At 34.1% G+C, this 25,879-nt stretch overlaps 1 protein-coding gene across 1 annotated transcript; it reads left to right on the top strand.

Moving 5' to 3' along the window:
- Positions 1–230: 230 nt before the first annotated feature.
- On the top strand, positions 231–25,515 carry LOC149423295 (sodium channel protein Nach-like). The gene is made up of 8 exons (XM_089632711.1): positions 231–331; positions 11,947–12,153; positions 13,191–13,484; positions 15,279–15,393; positions 19,024–19,158; positions 20,778–20,953; positions 24,687–24,841; positions 25,388–25,515. Exons 1-8 carry the CDS (start codon positions 231–233, stop codon positions 25,513–25,515), a joined length of 1,311 nt encoding a protein of 436 aa, XP_089488837.1.
- The last annotated feature ends 364 nt before the right edge of the window (positions 25,516–25,879 follow it).

Raw genomic sequence — 25,879 nt, 5'->3', positions numbered from 1 at the left:
CCAATTTTGTATTTGTATGACATTTTTAAAAGAATTGAGGTTTTTATGCGGAAAAAACTATTTATTCATATTTATATTGCGTATAAACGGGCGCAAACAAATAATAGAACTGAATATTTTAAAGGATAGCTGGCAAAAAACGTATTTTGGAAGCGTGATTTAGAATTGTTAAGCTGTTGGTGGGGTCTAGCAACCCGTATTAATTAGAAAGCAGCCACCTCCTGGGCGGGATGCGGATGGTGGAAGCTGCGGGGGACACCTGGAGGCAATTTGCTCAAGAGTCTTCAGTCCACGGCCTCAAGTACTCTGTGGGAAGGAGGAGGATAGACAGGTAAGTCCCGCTTTTTGGGAAAATCTTATGAAAAATTAGGGTCAATATGCAAAAGGGCGACAACCATCATTTTTCACAAAATAATTTGTTAAAGCACCCCAGAAAATCGTGTATTTTTATGGTAAACTTAATTTAAATAATAAGAGGCATTTTCATAATCTTACGGAAGCGGAAAAGCTTGAAAAAGAAAGTTTTTGAAACTGTTTAATCTTTGATGTAATAAAAATACGATAACTACTGGAAAAAAATACTGCATAATGCTTAAGTAATACACGGAGAAAAATTGGTACGGATTTTTTATCATAGAATTTTTAAGAACACGAGTCCGACTTCCTTATAACGCATTCGTACTTTGAAAATGTTGGTTATGAAATTTTCAAATCTTTTGTTATAGGCCTCTAGTCCCGTTTTTAACAGGAAAACGAAAAATTTTACCAGATTTTTATAGAAATAACAATATTTCATATCAGTAGGTTTTTTCCTTGTAAATTATTCATTACTTCTACTTATTTAAGACAAATGCTCCCAACTGTCTAGAGCCAGTGAAACTATATCATTCCCAATTGGAGTATGCTGTGAGGCTGAAGATAGTAGGGGGGAGAGGGAGAAGAGGAAGACAAAGGTGAGGAAGTACCTGGCTATTCAGATCTGGTCACCAAACATGGCTAAAGCCATTTCAAACAACGTTTAAATTTGAATGGTTGTCTTACACAAGTGTGATACTGAAAGTATCCACCACTCTGAACTGTGCGGCAGTTACATTGTAGGTATATTATTTTTGATGAATTAACTGTAACACAAATTAATTAATAAAATTTACTTGTTCATGCCAGGATTTGAACACAACAATATCGTAAACACACATATTCTTTATATATCGCGAAAAAAGGTTTAATTTTATAATATGTGACTGATCCGAGTAGAAAGACCGTCGCACAGTGGGCTGAAAATCGCCTCTCATAGACATAGAAACTAGAATTTTCAAGGGTATTTTTTTTGGCTAGAAATGGATTCTGCTGATCATTACTATGCTATAAAATGTCGTACGAAGCAATTGCGTGTACAAATGAAGGAGTTATAATTTTTTTAAGAAAAAATTGTATGGCGCTGACATTAAAAATGAGGCTATCTCTGGAATCATAAGGTTGGCCGTTCTATCCTTACATACAGATAATACTACTATTTATTTGTATTTTTTGACATACTTCATATTGTGGCGCAAGGTGCGATTTTTTTTTTTTAAATCCTAAAGTTGAAAAAAATTTTTTTTTTTGTTGATGATTCATTTTAATGCTTAAATGCTTTACATATGAGTATGCTTTGTCTAGTTTACAATATTTTATTTACACTCCAAGCCAAAACACTGTGCACAGTGAGCTGAAAATCGCCTTTCATAGACATAGTGACTTGAATTTTCAAGTGTATTTTTTTTGGCTAGAAATGGATTCTGCTGATCATTACTATGCTATAAAAATTTGTATGAAGCAATTGCGTGTACAAATGAAGGAGTCATCATTTTTTTAAGAAAAATTTGTATGGAACTGACATTAAAAATGAGGCTATCTCTGGAATCATAAGGTTGACCATTATATCCTTACACACAAATATACTATTATTTATTTGTATTTTTTTGACATACTTCGTATTGTGGCGAAACTTGTGATTTTTTTAAAAAAAATCCTCAAAGTTGAAAAAAAAACTTTTTTATGTTGAAGATTCATTTTAATGCTTAAATGCTTTACATATGAGTATGCTTTGTCTAGTTTACAATATTTTATTTACACTGCAAGCCTAAAAGCATTTAAGCATTAAAATGAATCATCAACATTAAAAAGGGTTTTTTTCAACTTTGAGGATTTAAAAAAAAAAATCGCACCTTGCGCCACAATATGAAGTATGTCAAAAAAATATAAATAAATAGTAGTATTATCTGTATGTAAGGATAGAACGGCCAACCTTATGATTACAGAGATAGCTTCATTTTTAATGTCAGCGCCATACAAATTTTTCTTAAAAAAATTATAACTCCTTCATTTGTACACGCAATTGCTTCGTACGACATTTTATAGCATAGTAATGATCAGCAGAATCCATTTCTAGCCAAAAAAAATACCCTTGAAAATTCAAGTCTCTATGTCTATGAAAGCCGATTTTCAGCCCACTGTGCGTCGGGCTATAGACATAATATGTAGATGCATATAATGCATGTGTTCTCGTTGTGCGTATAAAACGGTACCGTATTGCATAGTGGATATTGCAGAACAGATTAAAATGTGCACCCGACTGCGTCCGGTCCCTTTGTGGCCTCACGAGCCTTCAGGATGTTACAGAAGGAAGTCAGAGGAACCGACTCACTGACATAAAACGCCCATTTTCCTTGTAGCTAGGTACATACCAGGAACTTAGAGCAGAACACATTTTGCTAAAAAACCTACCCTACAAAGCATAATAATAATTATTGATTATAATTTATTTGTTTATCGTACTTTGTTCATTAAATTTAATAAAATTATCTGATCGTATAATCATTTCCGATTAAAATCATTAATTCAAAGTTTGATACCCCTGATTTATTATATATAATCTATTTTCATACTCCAAGCAGGTTAGTTACAAGACAGTACCTACCTACCATATTATTGTAGCAATTCTGTATCAACGTCCCAATATTACACTCCTATACGACGGATTCAACAGCTAGGAAACAAATACTTCGATGTTTTTGATATATTTATTACATCAATTTCATTATAAAAGCATACCTTATTGCAGTTTTTTTCATCAAGTAGGGGAATATTTTGATAAAGCTATTTAAATTGACAGTAATAGGGTATTTTGCACGTTAACAGTATATTGTCGGCTGAAAGAAAAAAAAATATTTTGGTTTTTTTATTTTGTACCTACGTCCTACATACTGTGTGGATCAAATTCAACAATATTTTTATTTATATATGTGTTTTAAACAGTAATTTCCTGAATTATTAAGACTATAATTTCTTTAGGGTGAATTGCCTAATACAAAAAAAAAAAACTATAATTTCTTAAATATTGTTATATATGTATGTAAAAGCCTTAAAAGGCGTAAAATAAATAAATAAATAGATATCCAATTTTTTTTTTTTTAAATTTTGCGACCGGCTTATTGGCAAATTAATTTGATATTTAAAATATTACGTAGCACATTTGCGAATGATTCATATATTATCAGGAAACGGATAGCAATCACTCTTTTAATTGGATTTCAACAAGTCAGCATGCTCAGTTTTCTCCGTGCGGCTGTTCTCTCCAGCCGGTCTCTTTCCACCTTGCACGGCATGGATTCATACGTCATTCCTGAACAAACTGACCCCTGGTTCATACCCCTTCCCTTCCCATAACATCATCTCATTCCTTTCCTTAAAAATCCTTTCATACAACAGCATCCCCTACGTTATTTTCCCCAAAAGACGATTAAATTTAACATATGCTATTATTTGAAATTTTCGATGATATTATTTTTCTAAATTCTGCTAAACTTTCTGTGTTGGTTGAAAGAAAATAGCATCTGGCAATAAGCCGTCCATTATAGTACTGGGCAGTGTAAGAGTTAAATAAAATTTCTAATACACCGACTAAGAAAACCGCAAATTCTATAGAAATGCCGGCGATCTTTTTTCCGATTTGACAGGGTTTGTGAACGGAGTCGCTATAATACCTATTACTTTGTAGGCAGGTAGGTACTTATTTAAGCTTCACCTGTTACTCCTACAGCTTGTATCGCTCCGGTGCTGAGTCGGGCATCCTTTCTACTTCACCCTTCCTCCCATTCTCCCAAACCCTCCCCCCGGTCCCACCCCCTTCAACATCCCCTTGTTCCCCGGAAACCATAATGTATCTTTTTAAAATTCCTTTTCGACAATTCCCCTTTTAATATTATTTCGGCGCGGCCTCGACACCCGTTAAGACGCTCGGAAATTTACATTAACTCGCCGACATTTATTACTTTCGGGTGGTTTTTGTAATGAACGTTTTCCTTAATTTGGACTTTATTATGATATTTTTAGCAACGTGTCATCGGCGAGGTTGCCAACTTTTACTGCTGATAATAACGGCGAAAATATATACTTATTTTTTTACAGTGATCATTACTAAAGCTGGAAATCTATTTATTTTGCGAAACTCTTGTCATATGCGTGGAAAGATTCTAATCTAATAATAATAATATTTAAATGTATTTATAGCGCCATTTTTGTGCAAAATGACCTCAAGGACGCTTTTGCTAATATGCTATAATGCAAATTTGTATCTAATTATTATTTTTTATTGTCAGTCGTTCACAGATTTTTTTTGACAGTTCGCTATATCTTTTATTAATATGAAAAATTAGTATTCACAAACAACTTTTGCTTTTTAATAAATTATTATAAGCAATAATTAGTCGCCTGCAATATCAATACAAATTGAAAATATCTCCCGAGTAAAAATAAATGCCGCCGACGGGAACTGAACCCGCGCCTTTTGATGTCCGGTCAGACGCTCTGAACCACTGAGCCACGTCGACTCATTTCCAACCCGCCCAATAATTCAATATGTACTAGTCCTTCAATCAACAATTACTGCTAAGTATATTTTTTATTATTGCTTATATTATATATTAGGGCGACCAATTATTGCTTATAATAATTTATTATCCTTTTGTGCTATGCATAAAAAAATGAGTTTATCATAAAAAAATATTTTTTCTTTTAAAATTATTATGAAGGTTATACCTATCACCTTATCAATGAAATATATCATTACATAACCAGAAAATAATAATAAATTTAAACATACGCCTTTCTAGGTAAACCAAGAGATCCTGGGTTCAATTCTTACTTGTGACTTGTGACCGTTAATCTTTTTTTTTCTGTATCTTGTTTTGTTTCATGTTTTGTTTAGAGTTATTTGTATTATCTCTCTATCTTACAATATTTTTTGTTGATGTTTTGTAGTATTTTTAAGACAATTTTAACTTCTAGACAACATAGTAATCTACAAAAATGGCGCTGTATAACGAAGGTTGTTTATTTAAATTCAGATATTCAGCAAAATGTATTATTATTTTAGATGGCCACCAGGTATGTTTAAACTAATCATAAATTACAGAAATAGACTCACATATAAAATAACACATGTAGGATAACGAGAAAATATATTCGTTTTAGTTAATATTATTACACAGTCCGACAAGCTCGACTACAAACGAAAACCATTTACCACAAAATCATATAATTTTCGGTGTAACCTAATGGACCTTTTACAAAGTTTTTCTTTCGTGTTTTCTTTTTCTTCCAAATTGTTGATTGACATGAAATTTCACAGTTTGCATTCCTAAAAATAATTCAATCAAAAAATTTCAAATAATCAAATATTTTACTACTTATTACTCGATAGTGTTTTTGTGATAAATATTTAATTCAGGAATTAAAAATAGATGTTTTAATCTCATTACCTCGGGGAAGAATACGAGATCCTCAAACAATTATGAAGTAACACCAACACAATAAAAATATACAATATAAAAATGGTAGATGAGGATATCAATTAATATTAAGATGATAAAAACAACAAACATGAAGATGAGAATATCAACGAACATGTTCAATCAACATTAAAATGATAAAATCAACAAACACGAAGGTGAGGGTTTCAACGAATAGTCAATCATCGTTGAGATTATAAAATCAACAAACATGAATATGATGATATGAACGAACATAGTAGATTAACATTAAGATGATGAAATCAACAAACATGAAGACGAGGATATCAACGAACATAGTCAATTAACATTAAGATGATTAAATAACAAATATGAAGGTGAGGATATCAAGGAACATAGTCAATTAACATTAAGATGATGAAATCAACAAACATGAAGGTGATAATAACAACGAACATAGTAAATTGACATTAAGATGATTAAAACAACAAATATTAAGGTGAGGATATCAACGAACATAGTCAATTAAAATTAACATGATTAAATCAACAAAAATGAAAATGAGGATATCAGTGAAGATTTTTTTTTAAAGAAAGTCAAACATTCCCAGGTTACGAATAACCTAGCAATATTTGAAAATCTCCTACTACCATCACAGTAAGCTGAAAATGTTGCTTGTGTTGTGATGGAGGACATGGCCAGCCGAGGAATTGGAACACATTGGGTGGGACCCAAACGCGATGTCAACTCGGCCACCGACCAGTCTACTTCTTCTCATAGTCAATTAACATTATTAAAATAAATGATTATGAAAATATTATAAAAATAGTATTGAAAAAGCCAGAGATTATCCAACACACCTAATTTTTGAAGAACTTAAAGTATTAAAATTTAATGATCTTGTCGGATAAAACATAATAATTCAAATAATAAAAGAAAAACAAAAACACAGCTTTTTAAGTGAAAATCGTACTCGCCAAAAACATATATTTCCAACACAAAAATGCAACACCACTTTTACTCAACATAATTACATCTATCCAGGGAAAAAATACTTCAACAGCCTACCTGAAAACATCAGATCAATCGAAAACGTTAAACACCTACTAAAAGCGATTAAAGAGAGAGAGTTCATTGTAAAAATATCACAATGATGAAACTATCTTTTATAAATTTTAATTTTTGTTCATTTACATACATTATTTAATATTCAAATTTCCTTGAATCATAATTATAAAAATTAAATATTCTTCATCCTGATGCTCAACACTCTTTTAAACACAATCGCCAGCTTCTATAGAAGAGAAACATTAAACAAAAGCGGAGAAAACTAGTTTTATGGATTATCTTAATTAACACACATTATTATACTCTGTAAATTGGTTAATTACATTACCTTTAAGGGAAAATAAAAATTAAGATGATGAAATCAAAATTCAAATGATGAAGTCAACAAACATGAAGATGAGGTAATCATGATGTAATACCAACACAACAACGTATATTCCGTTTCGGAACAGGAATCCCTAGTGAGGAGGACTGTGAATAAACTACTATATTTTAGAATTAAATGCCCATTGCTTAAAAATAATAGATATCAACCCGTAAAAATAAGTATTTTTTACTATACTTTAAAATACACATCTAAATATTAAAATATTTTTTATTTATTTTTAAATAAATTTAGTGAAAATACTTTGTTTTAGGTCAAAAGGTGCTTCTTTTGAAAAATGAACATTTTTTTTCAATTGAGAATTGTACCTTCCTTCTCAGGGAGTGGAATTAGCTATGCTAACAACCCCGCCAAACGCCAATCGGGTAGGATCGAAATTTATTTAATATATTAACTGTTGTAATGTCATCCGCTTTCAGAGATTTTTTATATTTTCGCGGGTGTGTATGTGATTGCCACCGAAAGTTGATTGAATCCATTTTCATCGACAACTAGTCTATCTGTTGTATTTCAGCTGGATCGGATATCGGGAAGTGGGTTAATTTCCTCTTCCAAGATTTGCTTTCATCCATTTGCGAAAACAAAAGTGAAATTCAAATACATGTATTTAAAAATACAACCAAAAATACGTCAACCCAAAAATATTTCCATTACTTTTCCATCAAGTCCATCAAAAAATGCGAATTAGTGAATTTCTCAAAATATACAGGTTGTCCGGGGGTAAAGTGCGCTAACTTTGAGAGGTGACTCTACATGCTGTTCAATGTTCATTTTCTCATGCAAGAATATTTATTTTGCCATACAAATAATTCTTCTTTTTACATTAAAACATTAGAATTTCAATTTTTTTTTCTTTTTTACTTAAAATCACGTAGAATCATCCCCCCCCCCCGAAGTTAGCGCCCTATACCCTCGGACATCCTATATAATAATTTATGGATTATTGAGACAGGAATAATTAATATACCAAATGGAGATTAATGTTTTTCCTCTGTTCACTATCTACAGTACTTCCTTTTGTTAAATTACAGAGCAGTTTTTAAATTTTTATTTATGAAAAAACAACCAAATGAGCACCATCCACTTCTGCAAAATCATTTAGCCTGGAACTAACATTTCAACCACTCGCTAGAGCATTGCACTTAGATTTGCATTGATTTTGCCTGTGGTTTTTCGCTTTAAAACATTCAAGTTGGGTGATAATGGGTTGAAAACTTTACTTTTTAAGTAGCCCCAAAGGAGATAAAGTCAGCAGGCATTAAATCTGGACTCCTCGGTGGCCAGGTGATGCCTCCTCCAGGGAATAAATCGCGAGGAGCAGCTGTTACGTGAGAAGTGTTCATCTTGCTGGAAAAATGTGTTGCGGTTGTAGCCAATCTGATTTTGCATTTCAGCGAAAATTCCGGACCATCTGGCAATTCGATCGGAACGAAAAACATTCTGAGACACCCGTTTTTATAACATCATGTATAATGTGGTCTTAGAAAAGTACCCCAGTAATGTATCCTTTTTTTCTTTTCTTTCGTTTCAGATATCTGCACGATAATAAAATAGTAAAACAAAAGATGGTAGGGTAGACCGAGGCTATTTGGATCATTTTTTATGTTTTCTTGAAAAAAATTAAAAGTAATGCATTTTCGAAATTTTTTTAAATTTAATATTAAGCATTTGTCATTTTTATATGTTTCAATTTTAATGATCATAACATAAAGTAACTTTAAAAAAACGTATTAATATTACTTTAGACCTCTCCACCGATTCGAATCACCACATATGTATGTGGTGATTCGGATCAGTGGTGGGGCTACTCGGATCAAACCCGAAAAAATAGTTAAGTATGAAAAAAACACAAAAACCAAAAATAGGTTTTAGAACCCATAACTTATATGAAACTATCATGACACTTATTACACTCTTATTTGTTTACACACCGCACAAATAAAAACTTTATTGTCGGTGTAACACTTTCTTGTCGTAACATTTTTTGCGGCACGATTCTTCGCAAGTAGAACATTGAATCCAATCTTCCTTTGGAGGATGTACAAAAGCTTCATTGCAATAAATGCAAAACCACTTTCTTGAAGCCCCAGCCGATGAAGAAGCCGTTATGGAAGATTTTTTAACTTTAAGTCCCGGGGTACCTTTTCCTTTGAACTGTAATTTTGGGCGGTTTTTGGTGGCATTCCAATCATAAATTCACCCTTCTTACGTTTACCCTTATACAGGACAAATGGAGGTATGAATGATCCAACTGCATTCATATAAGTCAAAACAGTTACATTTTGACCTCGCTCGACACTTGTCATTGATACGGGACGATTATTTAGGGGCATGCCGGTTTCGTCCATATTATAAATGCATTCTGGCCTTCCTTGTAATTGACATTCTCTTATTACCTTTTCCAGTGTGTCATAAAAAATTGAAATTTTGTCTGGATCCATTCCGTTAATCTTTGCTCGAGATAGTCCTTCTGGTTTTCTTATAGAGAGGTATGGATGACGCGTAAGAAAACGATGAAACCAATCTTGACCTGCCATTCCAACTTCTGAATTAAATCTTCGTTGAGCTTGATTACCAAGACGATTACAATAATCAAAAGCGACCATTTTTGGAGTAATGCCGAATCCACGTTTAGATAAATAAACCAACCTTTCCGCAAACTGTTTTTCAGATTCAATATTTATTGCAGGTATTGCTCCTGGATTAGAGATGATCCCGGTGATTGAAGTCGTATGTCTTTGTAATGTCATGTATGGGATTCCGTAGCTCACAGCAGCACTGCGTAATCCCATTTCACCGGATTTTACTTTCCTAACGGCTTCATCCATTGCAATTTTCGACCATAATTTATTAGTTGTCTTTTTCACATAATTGCGCACCATCTGTTTCAAATAAAAATATAAAACAATTAACGCATCGAATTTTAAAAGCATTAAAATATGATCCAAATAGCCCCCCCACCGTCGGTCCGTTTAACCTCACATTTATTAATATGATATTTACTCAAAGTAAAGTACAAAAACATACAAATGCAATTTATTGCGCTATAATTCTGTTTACTGTGCATTTGATTGATAAATACATAACATATGAACATGACTAAATAGCTTACCTTTTCAGAAAAAACACTAAGAACGCAGAGAACAATATTACATCAGGCATTTATTTGAGACATAACTTGTACGATCTTCACACATATCGATTTTTAGCAGTCAACCCACGCAATCTGTAATATCTTTAATTTTACTATTATGGCATCCGGTAGATGGGGAAGCTATGTCTAAATTCTTTCATTGTCATTTGGTTACAATAGCCGAGATATATCCATATTGCTTAGCTTGATCCGAATAACTCACCTGATCCGAATAGCCTCGTTCTACCTAATAATAATAGATAATAACAAAACCTTTTAACTTTTCTTTCCTTTTTGTAATCTGCAAGCTAATAAAAAAATGTTTTTTTACATAAGCTTTACACAGGAGGTCTTGAGTAAAATATTTTTTCCTCAGGTCCTATGCCATCTTTGGGGATGATCGTGGATGCGGTGAGGAGGATCTATTTATGTAAAGGAAGGAGAAAAAGTTCTGGGAATAAAACAAAATGTATAAGGGGTGGGTAGAAATCTAGGTATAAGTGTGTCCAGAAGTGACGTATGAATAAAAATAAAATCCCTCCCATAGCGGTACACGACGATGGGTCGACAGAGACCAGCTGTATAGGTCAAAGAATCTCTCTTAACACACTCTCTAGCCACACAGACTCAGACCTACACAGATTCGCGTCTGCCGCCAAAACCTGAAAACACCTCACCCGATGATCCCGGGCACCCCTGCTAGTCACCAAATGTAGTGAATCACTACAAGGTAACCTATAGCTTGTAGCAATATATTTACCAATATTATTACTTCCCTAAAAGTGAACTCGATGTTACATGTGGGTAGAATAATTGTGTGCACCAGTAATAAAAACTCTATTAACAATTTTAACATTTATTATATAATTCTGGTACTACACATATTGCTCTACGAAGTTAATATTAAGCAAGAGACTCATTAAAATAGCTTTAACTCTCAAGGTGTGTCGAGTTAGATATTACCTCGATAGTTGACAAAAATGCAAGTCATGACAGTTGAATTTACGAATGGATAAAATGATGCTATAATGAATTTACTGGGCGCCAGCTCAGAATCGCATAATTCTGAACAAATTTATATAAATATGAGAGTAATCCCTAAGATACTAAAGAATAAAAAGTCAATCTCAATTTGGAAGGCATCTTACGTATAATCCTAAGTCCGCCAAGGTCGGCAAGCCTTCACAAACGTCCCGTGTCTCCCGAGTATCTCGCCACAACTGACGGAACGAATTCAAACGATCCACAGCGCTTTCAGACTAGTAGCTTGCAAATCAAGATGGCAACTTGAGAATGCTGTCAGCCGCTACGGTAGGAACTCAAAAGCAAGACTGCTACAAGCTGAGGTGTTGGTTATTAAATAAATCGTTCTTTGAGGCGGCGGTACCTATAGCCGTTTCCCAAAGTATTACATACGAGTATAAAATAAATTATGACGCTGATTTTAGTTAGTGGATAGTTAGATTTTTTTTTACATTTTTTTATAAATTTTATGTTCCGTGATTTTTCACGGGCATGCCCTAGTACCTACATATATGTAATATGAATGTGTGTGTTTCTGACTGTAGGTGGGTATGGACCCTTCTGCCGCTGGCTTGCGTCGGGGTGGCGGGAATGCTGGTGATGTTGCTGCTGTCGCGGTACCTCGGCAATCCTACCCGGACCTCGTACCGCACGCAATCCGACCCCGTGGCGAACATGCACTTCACCGCCGTGTCTGTCTGCGCTCCCAGGAGGTTCACTAAGTACGGGATCGAGAATCTGATGCAGGCACTGTATGTTCATACTATTATAACTTTCATAATTAAATTAACGACATCTATGGAAGCGTGGAATATAACACACGTTACGTTTACCCGAATGGCTATATTAGTTGTAAATTCATTTGCTAAACTATGTAGGCGAGGAATTGGCGAGTTTGCTACATAATTTGTCTGTGAATAGTGACAATGAAATAGGTCCTTATGGCTAGTGTGTCGAGTTTTATTTTTAAATAAATTAGTATTATAAAAGTATAGTATATTGTCTTCCACGCTAGGAGTTCACCTGTGTTGTGGAGGACTTTTTTTCAATTTTAAAGTTATATAATAGTAAACAATACAGTGGAGATTAATTACTCAGAGATACAATAAAAATTAAAATATAATATCGATTTTTACATAGTTTTGTATATAGATTGTAGCCAGTTCCATATGTGTTTTTTGTATTCTGTAAGATTAGATGTTTTATATTGTGTTGGAAGTGAATAGTATAGTTTTATAGCCTGGAATCTGTAGTGTTTTTGTCCAAAGGATGTGTTGGTTTTTGGTATTAGTAGTTGGTGTGCATGTCTTGTTCTAGTATTGCGAGAAATTTGTGAAATTATAAATGTGTTTAGGTTCTTGTAGTTGGTACTCTTATATTAACTAGATTCAGGAGGTCGCAACAGTCGAGCTCTAAATTTACAATTTTAAAAAGAAACATAATGTATGTCGCGTATACGTAGTCGATCCTCAAGTGCATGTGCAAAAAAGTGTAGTACTTAAAATTATAAATCGTAAAAACTTCATGATTCTGTCGACGTTTTAAATGTGAATTTTATATTGAGGGGACCAAAGATGGAATTATTCTCTAATTTATTACGAACTAGACAATTTTTTTTTTCTTGAGAGGAAATGAATTAAGTTATAAATGGTTCTCAGCAAAAATTCTAATGTTTTCATACTATTGCTTGTAATGTGATATATGTAAACATTCTAGTTTTTCATCAAATATAACCAATCAAAATAGAAAATGAGATAAAACGAGTGGTAATGTGTTATGTGTACCTTAGTTCCATGCCAGGCAACGTGAGTGAGGAAGAAGTACGCGCTGCCGTGCCCCAGCTGCTAGGCTTCATCTACTCGTTGACCGTGCTGCCCTCCTCGCTGGCCGTGCTGGACCTCGTGCTGAGACACAACGCGATGGGACCGGACACGGTCATGGGCTTGCTGAGCCCCAATTGCAATGACCTGCTCGTGCGATGCCGCTGGAAAGGAAAGGACGAACCATGCGATCGGCTCTTCACGCGCTCAAAGACACATATCGGCTATTGCTGTTCCTTTAACTACAACCTTGATAATATGGAGTACGTACAGTGATTTATTATAACTCAGACATTGACCAAGTATTATTATTTAGACAGGGCTTATGAACCTTCAAATTAGCACCGAAACCAAAAATATTGGTTCAAGGAAGCATTGCTTTTTACCTTTGGTTGGTCTGCCCGGAGCAAATTTATCTTCCAGCAATTTCGTCCCAACGCTCAATAGACTAGTTTTGTGGAGATCATCTTTCAAACACGAATTTTAGGTAGTTGGCAATATTTTAGGTATTATTTTTATTTTAGGAGTTCTTCCGGACTTAAGGCGATGCACTACGTCGTGTAATATTTTAAATTGAGCTGCTATCAATAACAACCCTTACGTAGATGGCGATAAGGTTTAAATTCCCGCTTAACACCATCTGCCTTTTTTTATTTATGCAAGAAAAAAAATGGCCAAAAAGTGCATTTTATTTTATTTTGTGGATGTTCAGGCATAAATATTTAATTTTCCACATTATACAATAAAATCATAACCGAAACTGGGTTCGTAAGTAGGAGATTTTGAACTTTAAAGCAGTTTCCATAGGCCTTTACATTATTTTTTTCTGGGCTTAAAAAAAGACTTATCTAAAAAATACTCGATTGTTTCAAAGGCCAGGATGTATTCTACTCGCAGTATTTAATTAAAGCATCTGAAACATTTCTAAGCGACCAAATTTTCAAACCAAAAACACATGATTTTGAATTACTACGTATGGCATCGCCTTGCTATATGAATATTAAATAATTTATACCTATACATTGCTTTCTACCAAAACAACTACGACACGCAATAAATTAAGACAACACCTTTGCCCCAAAATGAAAGTTCTTCGCTGGTTTCGCGTACGTTTTTAGAAGCTTGTATAGCAAGTTTACACAAAGTTGGTTCGTTAAGTTCATCTCTATATATTTGGACGCGATGCCTTTCAGGCTTGCTATTGTCCGATAAAATTAACAAATTACGCAAGGAGATGTAACTTTAAAAAATATAGTTCGAATCTTTACGATGTAGAATACTGCCTAATGTTGGAGAGGTACAAATAAATGTTTGTTTACTCCCCAAAAGTTATTAACCAACATCTTTTTTTTATCTGTCTAGCGAAGAAGCACATGTTATTCAAACTCTTGATTTCATTCAGCAAAATTGAATGGTTAGCGCAATATTTAGGTTTCGGCCAGCTCAAAACTTTTTTTGCTCACAAATATTGTCAGTTGAGCCACCACTTGTGGTCAGCAAATAGATCAAAATTGATTAGCAAATAATGTCAACCACTAATCTAACTTAACTCATTATTATAAGCAATAATTAGTCGCCTGAAATATCAATACAAATTGAAAATATCTTCCGATCAAAAATAAATGCCGCCGACGGGAATTGAACCCGCACCTTCTAATGTCCGGTCAGGTGCTCTGGACCACTGATCTACGTCGGCCTATTTCCAACACGCTAAATAATTCAATATGTACTAGCACTTCAATCAAAAAATACTGTTTATTATTTTTTTTTCACCTGTAAACAACCAACTCCATTTTCGTAGGAAAGGCTTTGTTAGTGCCAAAATTTCTCACTAGATGGCGTCGAGACATATTATATCTACGTTTGTTGGTGAAATATTTTGATATATCAAATATTATTAGTTTTTTAATGATAAACTAATGTTTATAAGACAAGGTTCAATGTATAGCACAAAGGATAATAAATTATTATAAGCAATAATTAGTTAACCCAATATTTAAATGTCGAGCCATGTAATTAGGTACTTCTCATTTCTTTCTATCACATAAAAATTCCAGTTCCCAGTGGCTTTCGAATGAATTTGTCGGTCCCACCATGGGACTGTCCTTCATACTGGACACGTACTACGAAGAATACGAGAAGCAAGTTTTCCACAAATTGGATTCGTTCAAGGTTCGTGATTCTTTGTACATAATCAATTTCACTTGTTCACGTATCAGAAGCAAACATAAAATTATATTATATCTTTACCATGTTACTGATGTCTGATTGCATAAAGTAGAAAAAACTCTTGAATAAAACAGTGAGCTTTTGGCACTCCGAAATATCCATTTAACTGTTTGAAAATGAACTACACAAAAAGAGATTATCAGGGACTAATCGAGCTATTTAAATGAATCTCATGCTTTTAATTCCTAACATTATCTACGTTCATTATTTCACGTTTTTATTTTCTGTGTATTTTCAATTTTTGTTAAGTATTTTTGTTATTGACTTTTTAATTATTAAAAATTACCATGAGGTTTATAAGCTTCATGCTGCTCCAGGAACTATTCATTGGATAATCAACACCTCACAGGTCTTTCGCTACGTTTGGTGACTTAGCAGGGGTGCCCGGATTTATGTGTTGAAGTTTGTCTTAGTTTTGGTGGCTGATGTGTTTGATCACTAGTTGCGAGGCGGGCCAGATCAATCTAGACCCTTTGACCTCTCCAGCCAGACCTTGCACAGCAGTGGGATAATTGGATTCATACATCACTCCTTGACATCCTTATTCCTACCCACCCCTCATACCCCTTTCCTTTACTTAAAAAGACCCGACATACAGTATCCCCAAAGATAATAATAATATTTATATTAATTTCTTACACAATTACAAATTAGGGTTTAATGCATATAAGAGATAAGGTCATATAAATTTTTGATAAAAGATTGTTTTGTTATGATCCTGCACTTGTAATGTTAAGCGAGACTCACATAACATGCGATATTGAAGACAGCGAAGTTACTTTTCAAGGATATTCAACAATACGCTGTGATTCCTACAGTAGACACACAGGGGGAGCAATAATAATTATCAAAAAAGACATAATATTTGAAGTTATTTCCAACACAAAATACGAAAAGAACTGCTGGATACTAGCGATCAGGATAACTTCTGGATATAAGAAAGGAGTATACGGAGTAATTTACCATTCTCCAAATGCAAGTACAAAAGACTTTTTATCATTTATAGAGAACTGGTGCACCCAAAACCTAGAAGAGGAAGAAGATAATATCCTAACTGGTGACTTTAATATAAATTTTAAAAATTTGAATGATACATATACTAAAAGACTTAAAAAAATTATCCAAGCATCGGGAATGAAACAACTTGTTAAAAGTGAGACACGAATAACGGATAAATCCAGGACGTTAATTGACCTTGTCATATCCAACAGATTAGATTTGAATGTAAAAGTTCTAGATGAGCCAAAAATAACCGACCATAACCTTATCCACATTACAGATAACACAAAAAGAACTAATACGAAAACCAGCAAAGTAATAAAATACAGAAATTATAAAAAATATAACAGTGAAAGGTTAATTGAACTTCTGGGTGATATGAATGAACTTCATCAAATGGAATTTAATGAAAAGGCTAAATCATTAATAAATAACCTTCAAGAAGTAATCGACCAGTTAATACCAATCCAAACTACTAAAATAAGAGGAACAAATAAATGGTATAACATAGAACTACAATCAATACAATATGAAAGAGATAGACTGTACAAAATTGCAAAAATCTCAAGAAACTCACAAGACTGGAAAGCATTCAAAAATGCAAGAAATAAATACTCAAAACAACTGAAAGTTTGTAAGAACGATTACTTCAAAAATAAAATTATCTGTGAAAAAGGAGACACTAAAAAAATGTGGAAAACCATAAAAGGATTAATGCAAACTGAAGATAAAGGGATGAAACATGACATTGAATTTCCACATCAGATACAGGGTAGCATACAGAACTGCTTCAACAAATATTTTGTAAACAGCATAACGGAATTACATCAGAGTATACCAATACTGAAGGAAGACAACCGCGTGAGAAATGTTCCCCTAAACCGAGAAAAACTTGTGTTTAAAGAGATTGATGAAACATATCTTTTACAGATTCTAAACAGCACCAAATCAAAAGAGAGTCCAGATGGAATAAGCTTTACAGTTTTAAGGGATGCAATGCCAGTGATAGGACCTCATCTACTGAACATAATAAATGAATCGTTAAGAAGTGGAAAATTTCCAAACACATGGAAAACATCTATTGTGATCCCGATTCCGAAAGTTGTTAATACCAGAAAATGCGAAGAATTTAGACCTATAAATATGTTACCAAAATACGAACAGGTACTAGAAATTGTAATAAAGAAACAACTCGTTGAGTATTTGGAAAAACATCATATATTATGTGACGAACAATCAGGATTCCGTAATAATAACTCTTGTGAAGCTGCAATAAACATTGTGATTAATACATGGAAGAAAGAAACAGATAATAAAAAAATCACCATTGCAACATTTTTAGATTTTAAAAGAGCATTTGAAACGATAGAAAGGAAAAAACTTTTGGAAAAATTAGAAGATATAGGTCTTTCTGAAGTAGCTCTAAATCTTTTCAAAGAATATCTCCATGAAAGAAAACAGGTAACAAAAGTGGAAAACTCAGAATCAGAACCGATAGAAAACAACCTCGGTGTTCCACAAGGGTCGGTATTAGGTCCAATTCTATTCATTATTTACATTAATGATATAATTAAAACCATAAAACATTGCAAAATTAGATTATTTGCAGACGATACATTAATCTATATTTCATGTGAAGAATACATAGATGCAATCAATAAATTAAATGAAGACCTGCAAAATATAGCGAAATGGCTGAAATTAAACAAATTAAAACTGAATATCAACAAAACAAAATATATGGAAATAGGCAACAAAACGCATAACACAGAGTTAAAATTGACAATTAATGGCAAAAAAATTGAAAAAGTAAATGAAATTAAGTACCTGGGTGTGATACTAGATTCAAAACTAACTTTCGCAGCAAATTTTGAATATGTGCTAAAGAAGGTATCTAAAAAAGTCAATTTTCTTAGAAGATTAAGAAATAAACTAAATGGAAACACTACAGAGCTGATTTATAAAACTATAGTTGCTCCACATTTAGATTATTGCTCTACTGTGTTGTATTTGGCCAATGAAGGAAACTTGAACAAGCTAGATGTTATACAGAATAGAGCTATGAGATGTATACTAGGAAAAGGAAAATACGCAAACATAGATCAAATGAGAGAACAGCTAAATTGGATTTCTATAAAAAAGAGACTATTATTTAATGTGTTAATTTTTGTACATAAAATCATGAACAACCAAATGCCAAAATATTTTAAGGATGAAATTGTTTTTAATAGAGATGTTCATAATTACGAAACCAGAAATGTAAATAGGATTAGATTGCCACATATGAAAAAAACAAAATCACAGAACTGCCTAATGTACAAAGGACTAAAAATGTATGATGAAATGCCTGAAAGTCTGAAGAATGAAGGAAGAATGAATGTATTTAAAAAGAAATGTTATATTTATTGTAAAAATATGTAAAATTACAAAATGAAATATGATCTTGTTTATATTAGTTTATATTCAAATGTATAAACTAACTCAATAAATAATAAAAAAAAAAAAAAAAAAAAAAGTATTTATACATAAAAAAAAGAAATTTCAAGAAATGTGGAATATCCAAAAAAATTTCAGGCAGTGGTGAAAGATTCGAGAGAGAGAGACTCTTTCAAGAATCAGAAGAATTTTCCTTCTGAATCTCTCCTCACTGACGCCACTGATTTGGTTCAGGAGCAATATACTCCTCCCTACCGGGAGAACCATTGGCAGGTTAGTTCTGCAGGCAGGAAGATAGAATAATCTATGATGCGGTTGTCTAAGATAGTCATCTGGAACATAGAGACTCACGCGCTCCAAAATGGCTGAGTTCTCAATATAGCCTCGCAGCAGTCTGAATAAGTGGGTAGCGGCATACCCCTCCCTTCTGAGCTGCAGGGAGTGAAGTCCCAGCATGCCCAGAAGAAAGTTCGTCGGGTAGAGCCATGGATAGTGGCCGTACTCCCTCATGTAGAGAAATCTTAGAAACTTTTTTTGAACCCTCTCCAACATGAGGGAGCACCCCACCTCATGAGGATTCCAGATAAACGAACCACTCTGCAGCCTACTGCGGACCAGGGAGAAGTATGAAATCTTCAGAGCACGGGTATCCCGAAAAACTCTGACGGTTCGGAGAACAAACCCTAACATTTTTAAGGCCGACTGGCACACCCCTTCGATATGAGGACGAAATGTCAACTTAATGTCATACATAATCCCAAGATCCTTTATGTTTGAAACTCGTTTGAGATTATGACCGAGCATAGTGTACCTGTGGTATGTGAGATGACAGGCTCTGAAACAATACATTTTTCTCAGGTCCTCGTGAGTTAATGTAAAAAAGGCTGGTTCTTTATAGAGCCCCCTTTTGATCATCTGCACAGAAAAAATGAATAAATCTCAAAGGTATCCTTGATATTAGTGTATGAGGTCACCTATAGATTTTTTGCATTAATTAAAATAATTTCCCTTAGGGCCTACGTCATATTTGGGCATGCTATGTGTCGTGACTTTTTATGGAAAGGAAGGAGAGGATTTTATAGGAAGGTACAAGGTATGAGGGTGGGTAGGAATAAAGGAATCAGTGTGTCTAGGAGTGATGGACAAATGATCTATCCCTCCTGCTATGGCGCTGGGTCAAGACAGACCAGTTGGAGATATCAAAGGGTTTCCCTAATCCAGCCTCTCCCGATTAGGCATACCACGCAGCTGGTGGGTAGGCGCATCTTGTACATACCTCACCCCAGAAATCCGGGCACCCTTGCTAACCCATCAAACGTAGCGGGGTGACCTACGGCACAGGTGTTGGTTATCCAATAAATGTTTCCCGGGCGGCGGTACCTATACCTGCCTCACAAATAGAGATGTCACTAGAGTAGTCTATTAGGTTACCCATAGATGGTCTTATATGTTGAGTATTGTGTCGAAGTCCGTATTATTCCAACCGTCTACTAATTAAGATGTTAGAGTTCGTTGTAAATCTATCACATTAAATGTCCAAGTGTTTTGTTGAAGCCGGAGTTTTATTTAATAAGAAAACCCGCAGACTCAACAATCTATAAGAATGTTTTATTAGAATAAAACACTAAATAACAACGGAAATAGATAATATAATGTAATCTTATTAAACTTTATTTCAATCACAAATAACTTTGTTTACATCACTTTAATATACATATTTCATATTAAAGTGATGTAAACAAACCTCTACATGTTTCATGAACAATGTTCACCTCATCAGGAGCAAGTGTATACTAAAGTAAAAAATTAAATATACATTACAATTGAACAGTGGAAGAAGTGGGGAGGGGTAAGAGTGGGCGGAGTTTTTCAGAATTGGGAATGTTTTGCAGATTCTGCTGCACAGAAGCGATTCGTATGCCGGAAGATTCAGCGACGGGATGATCATGTCGCTGAACTACGAGGTGATGATGGGTTTAGTACCACTGCAGATCGGAACCGGCCTGCAGGCCATGGCACTTAGTCCGGAGGCCAGGCGGTGTCTACTGCAGAACGAGAAGCATCTCAAGTCAGTTACCAAAACTTGTCTTCCAAAAACAAGAATTCTATATGTCATTTGCACGATTTCAATAAAACTACGGGTTTTCCAATAAGAGGTGTTATTTTGATATTCAATCGTAAAAGATCAATGATTTCGTTGCTAGTGTGGCACGTAGCGCCGTCTTGTTGAAAGTAAACGTTGTCTAAATCAATACCATCCAATTCCGGCCATAAAAAATCATTAATCATTTCTCGATAGCGCAATCCATTCACAGTAACTGTTGCTCCAGCCTCATTTTCAATAAGGTCCAATGACTCAGTTGACGAAGCCACCGAGGTGGAAATGGGCCTCATCACTCAAGATGATTTGCATTTGATTCATTCAAGTGAGTTTTAATAATTTCAATGCCTTGTTGAAGCGTGTATCGTTCCATTTTTATTAATGGCGTAATTTCTACTTGTCAAATGTAAAAAAATGACAGCTTCAAAAGTAACATCTACCGAAATAGCGGGCCATTCAAAATAACACCTCTTATTGGAAACCCCTGTATATTGTTGCGGACTCTGTGATTGTAACTCTTGGACAATGAACTCGAATGTGTTATGAAATTATAAGTGTCACCTACAAAAATTGAACTGATTTTGTCAAGAATTTATACAAGCAATAACGTACATAACAATAAAATAGAATTTAAAATATAATTAACTCTCAGAAGGTTTGGGCATATAGGAGCAAATGAACGAAGAAAGAAGTGCAAGGAGAATATATGACGCAAATGTGAATGGTAGAATAAGTCGGAGACGCCGGAGGAAGACATGGCACGATCAAGTGAATCAGATACTTGAGTCGGGACATGTGAAGAGTTAGAATAATAGATGAGTATGTATGAGACAATGTATGAATGTGAATGAGGCAAGGAGTGTGTGCCAAGCTTCCTCTACGTACCCATGTGTGATGTTGACAAGAAAATAAATTAAACTCTCAATTAAAATGTGCATTTATTATGTATAAGTTTTTCAGGGTTAATCTTGACAAGTAAAGTCAGTTATTTTCAAGAAAGTGTTATTTATCAACTAACTATATTAAATAACGAAATAACAAATAAAACATTCGATTGAAAAATGGTGCCGAATCTAGAATTTGTTTTAATGTCTAAAGCGCATTTTTGTCAATGTTTTTGTGGGATCACTGGATTTTATTTATTGGTTGATATTATCTTGAAGAATATTACAATGATTAAACTTTTGAAAAATTCTAACCTTTTTTAGGTCATCTGCAAAAAGTGAATTAGCCAGGTGCTTTCCAACTATCCTCTTTTCAAAACTTCTTCCCCTACTCACTTAATTCAACGTCATAATATTCTTGAATAAGGATGCTTGAGACTTGTGCGGGAAACACATAAAAAATTGAAATTTGGAAAGCGTGGATTTTTTTTCGTGCAAAATGTTGTACAATGGAGAAAAGGAAATTCGAAACGACAGCTCTGCCATCGTCGCCACTATTAAATTCCATGTGCCGACTAGGAACACAAGACAAAATGTAACATTCTTTTACAATACATACACATCCAACTATCAGACACACTCACTGATCAATATGATGCATGATCTGGGCAACATTTTTGGGGGTACTATTGATATATTTACTGACTCTGAATTACCACTAAATTAAGCACAATCTATACCAGCACTTCGTTGAATCCTACAAATTATAGTAGCGTTGGTCATGTTGTTTTAGTGATTTATCTTGTACATAGTTTTGTTTTAGTTTCTATTTTATTTTATGTTACTGTTACATGTTACTAATATTGTTTTATATTTAGTTTATCGCTTTAACGTTATTTCATTTTCAATTATATACTATTTTATTTTATGTTACTGTCACATGTTTTAAAAATATAGTTCAAAGTATTTAGTTTATTGCTTTTATATTATTGTATGCTTTAAAAACTTGTGTATAATTTTCGATAGCTCCACTAGGTATATTCAGTTCAATGATAATTCATGTAACGATAAGTATTCGTATTTTCAAAGAAAATTTGAACTTTGCCCTCTTGACACAAAAATTTATCTACTCCAGTGAACAATATATAAAATTTTGTTAACTCTCATAAGTAGCTTGGTGGGTATTCCTGATAAATGATTAATCACTCTTAGCGTTCAATTTTCTCCCGTCTGGAATGCTCTGCCCTAAATTGAGTACTTGAGTACCTGTATGGTTTAATGGTATAATTTAGACGTGTGATTGATGTTGATACCAATATTTATTTCAGTTAAAATCGTGTTTGCATGGTAACAGATGAAGTGTTAATATTTATGTAGAATGATGAGGCTTTTAATGTGAGTCGCTATTGTATTTTACATAGTTTCCAGCTTTTTATTTGAGCTTTTAAACGTTACAATATGATTGTAAGTTATAATTTTTTCAATATGGTTTTAAAGTAAAATGTAAGTTTTAAATATAACAATATGGTTGTAAGTTTTAAATGAGAGTGGGATTTGTTGTAGAGTTTAGTACCACAGTGTAGAAAGCTTGTGTTGTGTTTGGATATGTTTTTGACCTTGGGATCTAGTGTTTCTGATATGCATGTTAGTTTTTATTTTTTGTATTTTGTATTTATGAATATAAATAATGGATTGTTTAGTTGACATCACGTTAAGATTGTTTAGTTGACGTGATGTTAATATTGTTAAAAATTTCGTCAGTGCTAGTTCTTTCAGGGTCTATTATACTCCACTAAACTACTTGACGTCTAAGTAATGAAATATAGAGCGTTTCATACAATTTAAGGACTTGAAATCAATGTAAGTTCTACAAAGGAAGCCAAGCATCAATAAAGTTTTTATGTTGCACATTGCACCAAAGGCAATATTTTATAAATGAAAATAGATGGGTCAATGATGTCAAGGCTGAAGCAATTCTAGAACATCTCTTTGAAATATTTTTTTTTCATGAATAAATGCAAATCTTGGAAGTGAAAATTAACACACTTTCCGACATCCGATCGAGCTGAAACTCGAACAATAGACTTGTTGTCGATGACAATTCATTCTATCAACTTTCGGTGGCAATCATGGATACCCGCCACACCCCGGCCCCTCCCCTCCCGCTTCCAGTCGCAAGGAAGCAGGCACGCTGCGTGGTTGTATTTATTTTTTTTCGAAATATAAAACAGACATCAAGTCTTGGATCATCAGCCAAGACAGATTCAAGATCAAACTTTTTATAAAAATCTCCTCATAAGTATGTACTAGATGCTGATTAACCAATTTATCATTTATTATTATTATTTATTATTTTTTATCATTTTCACATTGTCATTTATATTATGAAATATTATATGTATCAAATAATATGTAAACATTAATTTATGTACTCAATACGTCTGTCTCGACACAGGTTTATCCTAGTGAGACAGACATCGAAAAATAACCTGTAAAAAAACTTTATATTGTTAATAAAAAAAATAAAAATACCCACGTATTTCTCTGTTAATATACGAAATAAATGTCGGTCCTACCCAATCGCAATTTGGCGTATTTTTTAGCGCAATTACTCCAATCCCGGGGAGAAAGGTTTAATTCTCAGTGAAAACATTTAAAGAACAATTTGACAGTTCACAGCAGTTCAAAAGTCAGTTAAGAAGGTTAAGTCCTTAGTCAAACCATTTGAAATGGCTATTAGCCGGCCAAAAGATGGTGCAACTAGGACGAAAATTGAAAAAAAGTGTAAAAAAGCGTTTTGTTTACTTTGGTTGCAGATACTTCCCGGAGTACAGCAAAGACAACTGCCTCTTGGAGTGCGAGATAACGGAGAGCGTAAAGAGGTGCGGTTGTCAGCCCTTTATGTACCCTTCGAAGGAAGGGGATCGCATCTGCCAAGCTTCCAGCATCCCGTGTCTCATGCTGCATTTCCGTAAGTTCCAACTTGCCCTGGCTGCACAAATTGGGCGGTACGTTTTGGACTAAACAACATCAATAATGTTGAATTTTTCAAAGTTGGCACTCTAGCACACTGAACAGTCATGAGCCGCCAGTAGTGCAGTGTTCATTTTTATTTATTTTTTGTTATCAATAATGACCTTCTAACACAAATACCTATTGTTATAATAGTACATATATAAATAATTTAAATGGTTTTTTCGGGTCTCTCTGGAGTGCCTGTGTGACGTCACCGGTCACAAGGAGCCTACATTTATTTCAACAGGCACTATATTTTGTAAGGCGGCATTGATAGTCGAGACGTTTTTTATTCTTAAGTTTAACCTATTTGGCAGCGTTTGACTTACTCAATCGAGAGAATTTTGTGACAGTGGAGTTTGACCGACTCAGATGAGAGCATGTTCGTCAGTCTTAAGTGAGAACATGTTGTGACAGTGTTTGGCTGACTGAAACGAGCGAAAGTTGTGATTTTGTTTGGCTGAATTAGAGAGCGTATTGTGATGGTGTTTTACTGTTGCAGAAGCGTTGCTCAAGGTTGGTTGGGAGGTCGCGTGCTCATGCCCCGAACAGTGCAACCAGAACACCACGTCGCTGGAGGTGCACTCTACTAAACTAAATGGTTACCAGTTCAACCCAGATCCTTTCTAGTAAGTCACATTCTACTTTAAACTACAGGGTTTTCCAATAAGAGGTGTTATTTTGAATAGCCCGCTATTTCGGTAGATGTTACTTTTGAAGCTGTCATTTTTTAACATTTGACAAGTAGAAACTACGCCATTAATAAAAATGGAACTATACACGCTTCAAAAAAGCATTGAAATTATTAAAATTCACTTGAGTCAATCAAATGCAAATCATCTTGAGTGATGAGGCCCATTTCCACCTCGGTGGCTTCGTCAACAAGCAAAATTGTCGCATATGGGGCTCGGAAAACCCAAGAATTATTGTTGAAAAGCTCTTATATCTTCAACTTGTGACTGTTTGGTGCGTTTTATGGTCCGGCGGAGTCATT

Source organism: Hesperophylax consimilis, chromosome 6 (assembly GCF_061612785.1).
Source record: "Hesperophylax consimilis isolate HC1 chromosome 6, BYU_Hcon_1.0, whole genome shotgun sequence".
Lineage (NCBI taxonomy): Eukaryota > Metazoa > Arthropoda > Insecta > Trichoptera > Limnephilidae > Hesperophylax > Hesperophylax consimilis.
The sequence above is the reverse complement of the archived record's forward strand: the minus strand, read 5'-3'. Positions and strand labels throughout refer to the sequence as shown.

Bases quoted from the DNA above. Each gene is read 5' to 3' on its own strand.
- LOC149423295 (XM_089632711.1), top strand. From the start codon at position 231: ATGCGGATGGTGGAAGCTGCGGGGGACACCTGGAGGCAATTTGCTCAA. The intron at 332-11,946 runs GTAAGTCCCGCT...TTCTGACTGTAG, and splicing joins GGAAGGAGGAGGATAGACAG to GTGGGTATGGACCCTTCTGC. The intron at 12,154-13,190 runs GTATGTTCATAC...TGTGTACCTTAG, and splicing joins GAGAATCTGATGCAGGCACT to TTCCATGCCAGGCAACGTGA.